The sequence below is a fragment of the Malus domestica genome, chromosome 16 (genome assembly GCF_042453785.1).
Source record: "Malus domestica chromosome 16, GDT2T_hap1".
Taxonomy (NCBI): Eukaryota; Viridiplantae; Streptophyta; class Magnoliopsida; order Rosales; family Rosaceae; genus Malus; species Malus domestica.
This window is the reverse complement of record NC_091676.1, coordinates 13,090,736-13,104,583: the sequence shown is the minus strand read 5'-3', so window position 1 is coordinate 13,104,583 and position 13,848 is coordinate 13,090,736. Positions and strand designations below refer to the sequence as shown.

General features: G+C 39.2%; 1 protein-coding gene across 2 annotated transcripts; it reads right to left on the bottom strand.

Annotated features, from left to right (window-relative positions):
* Positions 1–330: 330 nt before the first annotated feature.
* Positions 331–9,963, bottom strand: LOC103403758 (heat shock factor-binding protein-like). Of its 2 annotated transcripts, XM_008342590.4 has the most exons (6): positions 2,236–2,376; positions 1,884–2,138; positions 1,705–1,752; positions 1,268–1,291; positions 1,143–1,185; positions 331–650 (listed from the first exon to the last, which is right to left on the bottom strand). In XM_008342590.4, exons 2-6 carry the CDS (start codon positions 1,884–1,886, stop codon positions 502–504), a joined length of 267 nt encoding a protein of 88 aa, XP_008340812.1. In that variant the 5' UTR covers positions 1,887–2,138; positions 2,236–2,376; the 3' UTR covers positions 331–501. The 2 variants fall into 2 exon arrangements, with proteins under 2 accessions (XP_008340812.1, XP_008340811.1); XM_008342589.4 differs by lacking the exons at positions 1,884–2,138; positions 2,236–2,376 and adding an exon at positions 9,804–9,963.
* Between the last annotated feature and the right edge of the window lie 3,885 nt (positions 9,964–13,848).

The window sequence follows — 13,848 nt, the reverse complement described above, 5'->3', positions numbered from 1 at the left end:
ATCATTGCTACAATTTTCTTTAAGTATCAGCATTTGGGTATCAGGACCACAATAATCAATTACGTTATGGTTGAAAAGTTAAAAACCAAGATTACATTATTCGTTTAGAATACTGTCACAGTAACATACCACGTCTGGATAAGTCCTACAAGTTGTGTGTTAGAAAAGAGGATAGTCCAATAGTATTATAATAAGGGGGATTCGATCGTGTGAAGCACAACTAGGTCAAGTACTAAGAATTGCGCTAGACACCTCAAGCCAGGGTTTTCAAATATAAATGGGGAAAATTCAGGCAAACGAACCAGGAATTCGAAATTTGAAGACGGATAGTAGTAAAAAGGGAATCCTACATTGCTGTCAGAAAATGAGAATCAAATTTGGTCTTGTTCACAAATCCATGGAGTATGGTTTCGAACCAAAAACAGCAAAGCGAACACTTAAAATGAGGCAGCAGACACATCCTATCATTTAAAAAACAAGTAACAACACAGCATGACATAGTTACTCCTTGGCTGAATCATCCGCTGACTTGGGCTCTATATTTGGCTTCAACGAGGCTGAAGGAGATGGCGATCCTTCCACTCCCATCTCAGCTCTGAGGTCATTGATGCTCTGCTCCAGCTCGTCGATCCTGCTGCCCATCTCATCAAGTGCATCAATGTCAAGGAAACAAGAACCAGCTTAATCCAAAGCAATGCGATCTATGAAGTTACAAGTCCCGCGCAATGTGCATAGAATAAGTCATATGTGATAAACAAATGGATAAGGGTCAAACAAACATGCTTCCCACAACAATTAAAAGAACATATCTTACCTTACTAATCAAGTCTAAATATGACAGGTATCACCAATCACAAAGTCCACCAACTGAATAATTTGACAGAAAAAAACTAAAGATGATTGGATTAATCATAATCTAAAACATTCCTCAAGATTCTTATGTGATGTTCTCATACGCTACCAAGCAAGCAGAACAGAAATCTAGGACAGCCAAATGGACCAAATTCAAATGCCAGCACCAACTTAATAATTTTGCTCTCTAATATCATAAAACAAAGCTACAATAAAATACTTTGTAAAATCAGAGTACAATAATATAATGATCAATTTTGAAATTAGTAAGCCAAAGAACAAAAGGATATTCTTTGTAATGATGGAGTCGGACATTGTCTGGAACCTGGATTGCTGCAAATCTCAAAACATAAGCCACACAGTCCATTGAACTTCATTTCAAATAAAAAACATCACAAATGAATAACAAACTCACCATCTGTTGAAGAAGATTTTGTACCTGAAAAAAAAAACGAAAGCTTCAGCAAAGGGTGGGACTTCAATTGCAGTATAAAATTCTGCTATCATACTACTACGCAAATGGATTGACAATATTAATGTACACATATGGCCATCAAAGCCACCAAGTATATGGAGTAAACGCAATAATTGAGAAACCAAAAAAAAAATAAACCCTTAACATTGTAACATATGATAGTTTTATGAATAGTGGGAAAACCAACAAATTAATCATATTAACTAACTGAAAATATCTTCATCATTCAATTCTAAATATATTTCTGCCGTCAAGATTCCCATTACTTAGAGCCACATACTCATCAGCCTCAACATGCTCAATACTCATCCATATGGGCAATTAGAAGTAGTACAAATTAACATGAATAAACAAAAGAAAGTAGAACCAGAACTCACAAAAGCAGTCATATCAGCAGTGCTTTGTTTTGGGTCATCTGTATCATCCTGCCAAAAAGAAATGGATGAGCTACTTCATCAAATTGTCATCAATAGTATAACAATTGTACATATTATGGTGCTAAATTAGATGAAATATATAGTAAGTTCATATGAAAGCAATTTTATCAGGAAGAAACCATTCTCAGCTGACAAATGTGAAGGGACTGTAGTTTAACTGCTTCTATTTTGATCCCCAAAGGCAACAAAAGGGCTGCATGGTATGGGCTCTTTTATGCCCAACTGGACATGTCATTGACATGCAAGCCTAAATCTCGCTCCAAACACACCTTCACATCATATATTGTGCATATTATATTTCATCTTCATCCAACAAGTTGACGAATGTGACCTTGACATCCCATGTACCAAAAGAAAGACGAGCTCAACTCCACCTTTGTATAACATTCCAAAATTCACCAAAAAAATCTCCGTCAACCAAAGAATACATTTGTGTACTGAAACTCTTACAAAGATTACTGAAATTCTTACCAACATGCATATCAATGCAATCGTCTTAAACCATAACATGGTAAACTTAGTTTCACGACTCTCTAGTCCTTACTCAACTCCACCCTTGTATAACATTCCAAAATTCACCAAAGGCACACATGCTCCAAATCTCCGTCAACCAACAACAACAACAACAACAAAGCCTTTTCCCACTAAGTGGGGTCGGCTATATGAATCCTAGAACGTCATTGCGCTCGGTTTTGTGTCATGTCCTCCGTTAGATCCAAGTACTCTAAGCCTTTTCTTAGAGTCTCTTCCAAAGTTTTCCTAGGTCTTCCTCTACCCCTTCGGCCCTGAACCTCTGTCCCGTAGTCACATCTTCGAACCGGAGCGTCAGCGGTCTTCTTTGCACATGTCCAAATCACCGGAACCGATTTTCTCATCTTTCCTTCAATTTCGGCTACTCCTACTTTATCTCGGATATCCTCATTCTCAATCTTATCCTTTCTCGTGTGCCCACACATCTCACGAAGCATCCTCATCTCTGCTACACCCATTTTGTGTACGTGTTGATGTTTCACCGTCCAACATTATGTGCCATACAACATCGCTGGCCTTATTGCCGTCTTATAAAATTTTCCCTTGAGCTTCAGTGGCCTACGACGGTCACACAACATGCTGGATGCACTCTTACACTTCATCCATCCAGCTCGTATTCTATGGTTGAGATCTCCATCTAATTCTCCGTTCTCTTGTAAGATAGATCCTAGGTAGCGAAAACGGTGCTTTTTGTGATCTTCGCTAAATTGCTCCGGTCATTAGTGTGGATAAGTATATAAATGGATAGAGATAGGAAAGCAAACACAAGATGTACGTGGTTCACCCAGATTGGCTACGTCCACGAAATAGAAGAGTTCTCATTAATTGTGAAGGGTTTACACAAGTACATAGGTTCAAGCTCTCCTTTAGTGAGTACAAGTGAATGATTTAGTACAAATGACATTAGAGTACAAATGACATTAGGAAATATTGTGGGAGAATGATCTCGTAATCACGAAACTTCTAAGTATCGGAGTGTGGTATCATCTTGACTTGCCTTATCTGTCTCATAGGTAGATGTGGCAGCTTCTCTGGAAGTACTCTTCCTCCATCCAGGGGTGGTATCTTTAACTGGTGGAGATGCACAAGGTAATGTATCAATTTCACTTGAAGCTTACTTGTAGTTTCAGGCTTGGTCAAGCGCGATACAAACCATGTAGTAGGAGTCCCCCAAGTCGCCGAGCTAGGGGATTTGCTGAAAGAGGTGACAGACAAGGTAAGCAATCAGAGCTCCGGCTGATTGTTCACCTTCTCCCCATCTTGCAGCAGCATGAAGGATAAAGAGAAGAAAAATGAGAAGAGATGATATGGGATACTTTTGCTTTTGAAGAAGTAACTTTCCACAGGCTTATTCTTGAACTGAGCTGGAGGGCTTTCTGGTTTCCTCCAGAGTATAAGGCCGACTGAAGAATTTGAGGGTCAAAACAAGTCCATCAAATCTAGAGTACGTTCGACCCTGCTGATATGGGATACTTTTGCTTTTGACAGAGTAATGGATGGATCGGCACGTGTGCTGTTACGCTTGTCTCCACATGCTTCCTTGTATCCTTCGCACTTGCCCTATCTGTTCCTCAAGCAGATACAGTATCTTCCCTGGCAACATAAGATGTTGAAGATGAGTACTCGAAAGCAATGCCAGGTAAGTAATCAGGTAAGGGGTTCCAGGCTGTCAGTTCCTGGCTGGGAGCTTGATTTCAAGTGTTGACTGATTGCTCTCTTTCTCCTTGTCTTGCAGGTAAAAACAAGGCCAAAGGAAAAGACAGGGAAAAAGCATGATATGGGATACTCTTGCTTTTAACCCTGATGATATGAGATATTCTTGCTCTAGTATAGCTTGTTTGCAGAGGTATTATCGGGGGGAAAGAAAGCTGAATATTTCGAAAGGCTTCGTTGGGAGTGCCCTCTCAGATATGAGGAAGGGTTGAGCATTTTTGCAGGTCTGCCTGTCCGTTGGGGATGGAGGTCAACATATATAGGAGTCTCCCTAACAACAAGTAGTAATGCTATTCCTTTACCCTGCTTGGTCATAGCACGGTAGTGGGAGATGCCAGCTTCACATGTTTTAACTCTGTCAGAGCACTTTGAAAAAGTGGTATGTGGTATCTGGCTCTTGAGATTCGGAGAACGATGCTTCTTCGATTTTTGAGAAAGCAATCATGGTGGGGGTCTGGCTCTCGAGATTCGGGGAGCAGTGTCTCTTCGATTTTTGAGAAAGTAATCATGTTGGGAGTCTGGCTCTCGAGATTCGGAAGGCGATGCCTCTTCGATTTTGGAGTAAGCAATCTTGTTGGGAGTGTTTTCTCGGATGTGAGTAAAGGTTGGGCATGTTTGCTAGTCTACCTTGCCACGAAGCACGGAGGTTGACACACAGGGACTTTCCAATTATCCAGCAGTGGTACTGTTCCTTTACCCTTGTGGGTAATAATATGGTAGCTAGACCTTCAAAATTTATGTGTCTAAACTTTGTTAGTGCTGTTTCTTTGCTATTCTTTTACCTTTCTTGGTCAGAGCGATGTAGTGGGAGCTGCAAGCTTCACGTGCTCAACTTTGGCAGACTTTGACAAAGTTATCTGTGGTACCCATGAGCTATTGTTGCGTGTGGGAAGTGGGTGATTGAACAGTAAGATTCATGTGCTTTCTACTTCACCAGAAGTCTTCGACAGAATGCCCATAATTTCCGCAAAGCTGAGTGTGCGTGTGACAGGTGCTGACAAGGCTAGAAAAGAAGGTGCCTCTTCGATTTCTGAGATCGGCCCTCGTGGTCTCTGAGCAGCCCAGCTTTTGAGAAAGCGAGCGCCTCTTCAATTGATTCGGAGAACGATGCCTCTTCGATTTTTGAGAAAGCAATCATGCTGGGGGTCTGGCTCTCGAGATTCGGGGAGCAGTGTCTCTTCGATTTTTGAGAAAGTAATCATGTTGGGAGTCTGGCTCTCGAGATTCGGAGGGCGGTGCCTCTTCGATTTTGGAGCAAGCAATCTTGTTGGGAGTGTTTTCTCGAATGTGAGTAAAGGTTGGGCATGTTTGCTAGTCTACCTTGCCACGAAGCACAGAGGTTGACACACAGGGACTTTCCAATTATCCAGCAATGGTACTGTTCCTTTACCCTCTCTTCGATTTTTGAGAAAGTAGTCATGTTGGGAGTCTGGCTCTCGAGATTCGGAGGACGGTGCCTCTTCGATTTTGGAGCAAGCAATCTTATTGGGAGTGTTTTCTCGAATGTGAGTAAAGGTTGGGCATGTTTGCTAGTCTACCTTGCCACGAGGCACATAGGTTGACACACAGGGACTTTCCAATTATCCAACAGTGGTACTGTTCCTTTACCCTTGTGGGTAATAATATGGTAGCTAGACCTTCAAAATTTATGGGTCTAAACTTTGTTAGTGCTGTTTCTTTGCTATTCTTTTACCCTTCTTGGTCAGAGCGATGTAGTGGGAGCTGCAAGCTTCACGTGCTCAACTTTGGCAGAGAACTTTGGCAAAGTTATCTGTGGTACCCATGAGCTATTGCTGCGTGTGGGAAGTGGGTGATTGGACAGTAAGATTCATGTGTTTTCTACTTCCCCAGAAGTCTTCGACAGAATACCCATAATTTCCGCAAAGCTGAGTGTGCGTGTGACAGGTGCTGACAAGGCTGGAAAAGTAGGTGCCTCTTCGATTTCTGAGATCGGCCCTCGTGGTCTCTGAGGAGCCCAGCTTTTGAGGAAGCGAGCGCCTCTTCGATTTCTGAGATCGGTTTTCGTGGTCTTTGAGCAGCCCAACTTTTGAGAAAGCAAACACCTCTTCGATTTATGAGATCAACCCTCGTGGTCTCTAAGCAGCCCAGCTTTTGAGAAAGCAAACGCCTCTTCGATTTCTGAGCAGGCGCCTCTTCGATGTCTGAAGCTCCGTCGAGTGCAGCTTTTTATAGGGGCTGGCATTAAGTTCCAAAGCACACTTGAATCTCCACCAGTAGAAGCTCCATTCTTGCACTTCTAAGATCTTGATTTGTCCGACCTCTTCTCTCTTCAATACCTTTGAAAATGTCTGGCCCCTCCGACCGTCGTTTTGACTTGAACCTTGTTGAAGAGGCAGCCCCGCCTTCTCCAGACAACATATGGCGCCCATCCTTCGTCTCCCCTACTGGTCCTCTTACCGTTGGGGATTCCGTGATGAAGAATGATATGACCGATGCGGTGGTGGCCAGGAACCTTCTCACTCCCAAAGATAACAGACTACTTTCCAAACGGTCTGATGAGTTAACTGTTAAGGATTCACTGGCTCTCAGTGTTCAGTGTGCAGGTTCTGTGTCTAATATGGCCGAACGCCTATTTGCTCGAACCCGCCAAGTTGAATCATTGGCGGCCGAAGTGATGAGTCTCAAACAGGAGATTAGAGGGCTCAAGCATGAGAATAAACAGTTGCACCGGCTCGCACATGACTATACTACAAACATGAAGAGGAAGCTTGACCAGATGAAGGAAACTGATGGTCAGGTTTTACTTGATCATCAGAGATTTGTGGGTTTGTTCCAAAGGCATTTATTGCCTTCGTCTTCTGGGGCTGTACCGCGTAATGAAGCTCCAAATGATCAACCTCTGATGCCTCCTCCTTCTAGGGTTCTGTCCAGTACTGAGACTCCGAATGATCCCCCTCCGATGCCTTCTCTTTCTGGGGCTCTACCGACTGCTGAGACTTCTCCTAAGCAACCTTTGTGAAGGCTCCATCTTGTTTGTTTATTTTGACTCATGTATATGTACATATTTGTAGCTTATCGGGGATATCAATAAATAAGTTTTCCTTCATTTCAACGTATTGTGTTAAATACACCAAAGCCTTCTTCACTAAGTTCTTTGAATTTTCTTTTGTTGAAGCTTGTATGTTGAAGCTTTCTGAGTGGAGCATGTAGGTTGGGGTAGTGTTCCCTTAATTTTTCGAGTGAGGAAAACTTCTCGGTTGGAGACTTGGAAAATCCAAGTCACTGAGTGGGATCGGCTATATGAATCTTAGAACGCCATTGTGCTCGGTCCTGTGTCATGTCCTTCGTTAGATCCAAGTACTCTAAGTCTTTTTTTAGAGTCTCTTCCAAAGTTTTCCTAGGTCTTCCTCTACCCCTTCGGCCCTGAACCTCTGTCCCATAGTCGCATCTTCTAATCGGAGCGTCAGTAGGCCTTCTTTGCACATGTCCAAACCACCGTAACCGATTTTCTCTCATCTTTCCTTCAATTTCGGCTACTCCTACTTTACCCCGGATATCCTCATTCCTAATCTTATCCTTTCTCGTGTGCCCACACATCCAACGAATCATCCTCATCTCCGCTACACCCATTTTGTGTACGTGTTGATGCTTCACCGCCCAACATTCTGTGCCATACAGCATCGCCGGCCTTATTGCCGTCCTATAAAATTTTCCCTTGAGCTTCAGTGGCATACGGCGGTCACACAACACGCCAGATGCACTCTTCCACTTCATCCATCCAGCTTGTATTCTATGGTTGAGATCTCCATCTAATTCTCCGTTCTTTTGCAAGATAGATCCTAGGTAACGAAAACGGTCGCTCTTTGGTATTTCTTGATCTCCGATCCTCACCCCTAACTCGTTTTGGCCTCCATCTGCACTGAACTTGCACTCCATATATTCTGTCTTTGATCGGCTTAGGCGAAGACCTTTAGATTCCAACACTTCTCTCCAAAGGTTAAGCTTTGCATTTACCCCTTCCTGAGTTTCATCTATCAACACTATATCGTCTGCGAAAAGCATACACCAAGGAATATCATCTTGAATATGTCCTGTTAACTCATCCATTACCAACGCAAAAAGGTAAGGACTTAAGGATGAGTGTAATCCTACAGTTATGGGAAAGCTTTCGGTTTGTCCTTCATGAGTTCTTACGGCAGTCTTTGCTCCTTCATACATATCCTTTATAGCTTGGATATATGCTACTCGTACTCCTTTCTTCTCTAAGATCCTCCAAAGAATGTCTCTTGGGACCCTATCATACGCTTTTTCCAAATCTATAAAGACCATGTGTAAATCCTTTTTCCCATCTCTATATCTTTCCATCAATCTTCGTAAGAGATAGATTGCCTCCATGGTTGAGCGCCCTGACATGAACCCGAATTGGTTGTCCGAAACCCGTGTCTCTTGCCTCAATCTATGCTCAATGACTCTCTCCCAGAGCTTCATTGTATGACTCATTAACTTAATACCCCTATAGTTCATGCAATTTTGTACGTCGCCCTTATTCTTGTAGATAGGCACCAAAGTGCTCGTTCGCCACTCATTTGGCATCTTCTTCGTTTTCAAAATCCTATTGAAAAGGTCAGTGAGCCATGTTATACCTGTCTCTCCCAAAACTTTCCACACTTCGATTGGTATATCATCTGGGCCTATTGCTTTTCTATGCTTCATCTTCTTCAAAGCTACAACCACTTCTTCCTTCCGGATTCGACGACCAAAGAATACATTTATACTCTTACAAAGAATATTGAAATTCTTGTCAACATGCATATCAATGCAATTGTCTTTAACCATAACATGGTAAAAGTACTTGTTTCACGGTTCTCTGGTCCTTATGTGTCAAGCTTCCACAATGAACATCCATTATTTTCTCCATACACATGCATGCATTATGAATAAGTTTGCAGAATCTGTATCAACACTCTGAGGAAGACAATGGTGTATCTCAAGCCATTGACCCACACCATTGTAGGGTCATCCAGCCTTTACCAGGTCCTCCTTACTAAAGTAGTTAAAGACGTGTGCAAGACACTACTGAGCTTCTCTCATTACTTTTGGGACCCCCCCCCCCCCAACACCACTTAACAAGTCTTCTACTAGTTACAATTCAATGAATACCCGATAAGCTAGTAAGATTGAGACAAACCCAAACGATCCAACGAAACACCATATAGTATTAGGTTCCTATAGTTAAGCACTACCATATTATTTCAATTTAACATTGTAATTTCGCATCATCAAGGAATGCCAAATGTACGTTTGATGAACTGATAGTGGGCAGCTGAAAGTGAACTTCATCACAGCATATAGACATGCTAGCGAAAGTCGAAGTACAAATTGGTGCATAACAAAAAGAGAAAATAATCAGAAGCATAACATCAGTGCTGCTTCCAAGACCCTCCTTCGAGGACTGGAATTGCTATACTATACAAAATGAATCTTCAAATTAAAGATTTCAGAAACAATGCAGATATTTCAAAACACAACATAAGTTATTATCTTCACTAATTTTCTCGAATTTTCTCAGCAACCAAACAGAATACTGAATAAGAAACAAAAAAGACTCGAAAAATCGAAAAAGTTCAAAGTTTCAAGGCAGTGAAACAGAACAAGCTTACTAAAATTGAAATATACAGCATCGAATAACAGATCGGAGTTCATTAGCAAGGTATGTTCTGGTAAATAATAATATAATTTTCAAAACCCTAAGGGATTCAATCTGCATATGATCAAAATCAGTGAAAAATACACAATTCGTGGGGATAAAATTTGACGAGTAAAAGGGAAATTACCATGTTCGAAGTCTCTGTTGCGAAGGTTTTGGAGACCCTCGGTTGTGCAGGGCAGTGAGTATACAGAGTGGAGAAAGGTGTGTGTATACTGTGTGTGGTATTTTTGGTTGCAACTCGCAACTTGGAAGAGGAGGGGAACTGGAACACAAGCCTTGTGAAGCTACCAAATTACCATTTTGTCCCTACTGCTTATTATTCAGTTTTTTTTTTTTTTTTTTTATCCGGGGCGAATTTTACTAGTGGTATTTTTCTTTGTAAAAATAGCAAAGAAAAAGAAAAGCAAAAAATTTTATGCTCAAGTGAAAATAACCATTTTAATTCAAGTAAATGTAGTCATTTAGTACTACAGTATAATAGTATTCCTTTCCACTTGTAAGTGAGAGGTCTTAGGTTCAATTTTAGTCAAATGGCGAATTTGAACTACATTATTACTAGTTTATTGTGAGGCTAAGTCCATCTCATCCCCTTAGTATAAGTATTTTTATATAGGCTAACGTAGGGGTGAGTTCGGTTTCATTTGGTTCGGTTCAATTTTTTTTCAATTTTTTTCGATTCGGTTTTTTTTCGATTTGGTTTTATTCGGTTCGGTTTCTGTACGGTTTAGGGTTTTTTTTGTTTTATAAACCTTGATTTTTTTAATATGGAATTTAGAAAAGAGGTTTGCATTAGTAGACTAATAATAAGAAAATGGGGAAAGTGGGAATGTGGGAAGGTAGTTGTACGTATACAAGATCATATAAACCAATTCTATTCTATCAACAACCTTAATTGCAAAGAAAGATGATCACTGTATCCATTCAAAAAACGAACAAATAGATAAACTTTTCCAAAACTTTCCTTTATAACCAATAAAATATCCTCCCTAATTGAACCAAGTATGCTCCTTGATAAAGCCTTAGGCTTGGTTTCAAATTTGGCAACAAAGTTTCACAAAAGAAACATCATGGGCATACATTCATAAAGTGTAAAGGGATTTAGTTTGGTTCGGTTTGATTCGGTTCCGAACCTCCAAAACCGAAACTAAACCAATAAGGTTTGGTTCAATTTTTATTTCAATTTTCGATTTTTCGGTTTCGATTCATTGTTTGGTCCCATTTTTTTCGTTTTTCGGTTTTTTGAGCCCACCCCTAGGCTGATGTATGGAATTATTTAATTCAAAATGTGTAGAGTAAAGTAGAAACCACTTATGCTAATAAGTGTTTCTGCTAGAAATGCGTTTTACTATAAACATGTTAGGAAAAAAATAAAATAAATACCTAAATGCTTCCCAAAAGTACTTTTCCAGAAAACACTTATAGGACCTAAAATCACTTTTAAACTTTTATATCAAACATATCAACAACCCTTTTGGTTGTAGGAAATTAATTTTAGCCCCTTGAATGCAATCTCAAACCTGCCCTCATTGTCCTCCTCATTCCTCATGGGACTCTCAGCATGGCTTGTTTGGGCCGACGGCGGATTCCATGCACAGTCCAATGCGTTGCTCAAAATTCATTGAGCATTTTGTGGGATCCTGTTGTGCTCCGGATTGGGGCTGCTTGGCTTGGACAATTCCTTTGTTTGGTGCATTTTGGAGTTCTTTTCGTCTGCTATAAAGTGCTTTCGGCGTGTGAATCCATTTGCCAAAGATGTTGTAAAACCTTGGGTGGCTTGGGTGTCTTGGATTTTGATTTGTACACACCAAATTATGATCATGGTTAGGTTTTAGGATTTTGGGGAAGAAATCTTGTCATGAATCGTCGTATATAAATATGCGGCTGGCTTAATTACGCGATACAATGGGAAAAACTCTATGGTGCCCTCGGGAAGATATCTTGTCCAAAATCGTCGTATATAAGAAAGCTAGTCGCATAATCTTTTATATGCTAGTCGCTTAAACTTTGTTAGATACATGTTGTATACAATGGTTGTATGCAAGAATATATCTATCCTAACTAAGGTATAAAATATCGATGATATCGGAAATATCGGTAGTTCAAAAACACGAAAATTTCGATGGAAATATCGAGATATTATTGATATCGATAAAAATTGAATAAAAACCACGGAAATTGTAAGAAAAACTTGGAAATTTTTATTGAAACTTTGCAGGATGTTTATTTAGTCAATTATCTATTAGTTTATCACAAAAAATTGGAAGGAAATGCATTGCATGATAGATATAACTGATTTAAGTTGATTATATAGCTAGCTAGCAAACATTGTGAGTGTAGAAAATATGTAGTAATTAATGAAAGAAGTTTAAACACACCATAATCATTTATATATAATGAATTAGTATAATATTTTACCCTTTATACATTGCATGGTAAGATACATGAGTGACTTAGCAAGGTCTAAAATATCGATGATATCGGAAATATCGGTAATCCAAAAACATGGAAATTTCGATGGAAATATCAGGATATTATGGATATTTTAGACCATGATCCTAACAGGTGTAAAATAACGCATATACAAATTCGTGTATTTACTGTAGTTTGCAACACAACAAAGTGTAAACTTTGTTTTAATAAAACTTGGTGCTCCGAACTAGGCAATACTCTGGGGTTTTTAACCATTAGTTTTTTGGTGTGTTGTCCACACATTAATTTTTACCGTCTACACAATATTTGTCATTTGAATATCTTCAATTTATCCGATTTAACGATTGAAAATTGAGAGAATTGTGCAATAGAACCACCCTCGCTTTTATGAGAACATGTACTCTAATATTTGTCCATAATTTTTTTTTTTATGAAATTATCAATGTTGTAAAAATTTTGGAAGAAAATTTAAAGGTTTTCTGTACGTCGATGCCACAGCTCACTTCCCCAGAGTACATGAACGTTTTTTTAATTAGAATAATTCAGAGGGAGAGGGAGTAACTTCGATCTTAAACCACATTAACAAACGAAGTAGTGTGACAACTAATTCAATTCATAGCTCAAGACATTAAAAATATATTAAATGCTACCCCATAACTCCTACGCTCAATTCCTTATTTTTAATATTGGGAATGTATAAAGGGAGCAGATCCGTGACATTATTTTTCTATATAATTTTTTAAAAAGGTTTTGTGTGCCTTATTTCATAAATGTATTTTAACGATCCGAGTTATTTATATTTTAGAACAATATTTATAGATCATTCTTGAAAAACAAAAGATAAATTTAAAATCATTAAAACATTCATTTGCATTGAAAAAATTTAATGAATACGGTCCTAAAAAGAAATCGTAAATCCTTAATCAAATAATTATATGATTTCAAATTTGGGTGATTTTTCGTAGACCTGATCTTTAAGAGATGACCTAAAAGATAAACGTTTTGGATCGTATAATTACTTTATGGAGTGATCCTCATAAAGTATGTGTAAAAAATTGTATAAAAAACATAATGTCACAGATCTATTCCCACTTCGATATTGTGGGTACCCTCACCTGAGGTTTCTACATCCAATGCCAAAAGATTTTTCAATATAATAAAAACATGAATTGAGTAAAAAGATTAGTGAAGAGAAAAGATGATTAAAAAGTGCCAACTCTTAATAACAGGTAATAAGAAACTTCCACTAGAATTTATATAATTATTTTATTGCATTACTTTATACTATTTTATATTATAGAAGAAATTTAAATACAGACGTCGAGGTTGAATTAAAAAATAAAACCTAATCATCAAAACAATTCAGCGCTTGCAAGACTAGAATTATCTTAATTATCTAAGTTAGAAAGTGAGTGAAGTCGCGTAGTGCTTGGCAGCTGCCAGATGTAGATATGCAATGGAATAATGAATGATCAATGTGAAAACTCGGTTTTGTCTTCATTAAGATGGCACCAGGATCCTCGCCGGATCCATTCCCTAGGGATCCCGTAATTTTATCTGTTCATTGTATATCGTGCGGGTCCATTTTCGTTAGGTACTATTTACTTTTGAATTTTAAAATTTAAAATTTAAATAATTTCTGACAGCACGATATACGATGAACGAACAAGATTATGGGATCCCTAGGATCCGAGGGAATGGATCCGGCTCCATTAAGATGGGTGGAGGGCAGGCCGTGT

What these genes read in the sequence shown, in the direction of transcription:
- LOC103403758 (XM_008342589.4), bottom strand. An exon ending in CTGCTGATATGACTGCTTTT is followed by an intron (nt 1,292 to 1,704) that starts GTGAGTTCTGGT and finishes TTTTTTTTTCAG; the next exon opens with GTACAAAATCTTCTTCAACA. An exon ending in AAAATCTTCTTCAACAGATG is followed by an intron (nt 1,186 to 1,267) that starts GTGAGTTTGTTA and finishes TGAGATTTGCAG; the next exon opens with CAATCCAGGTTCCAGACAAT.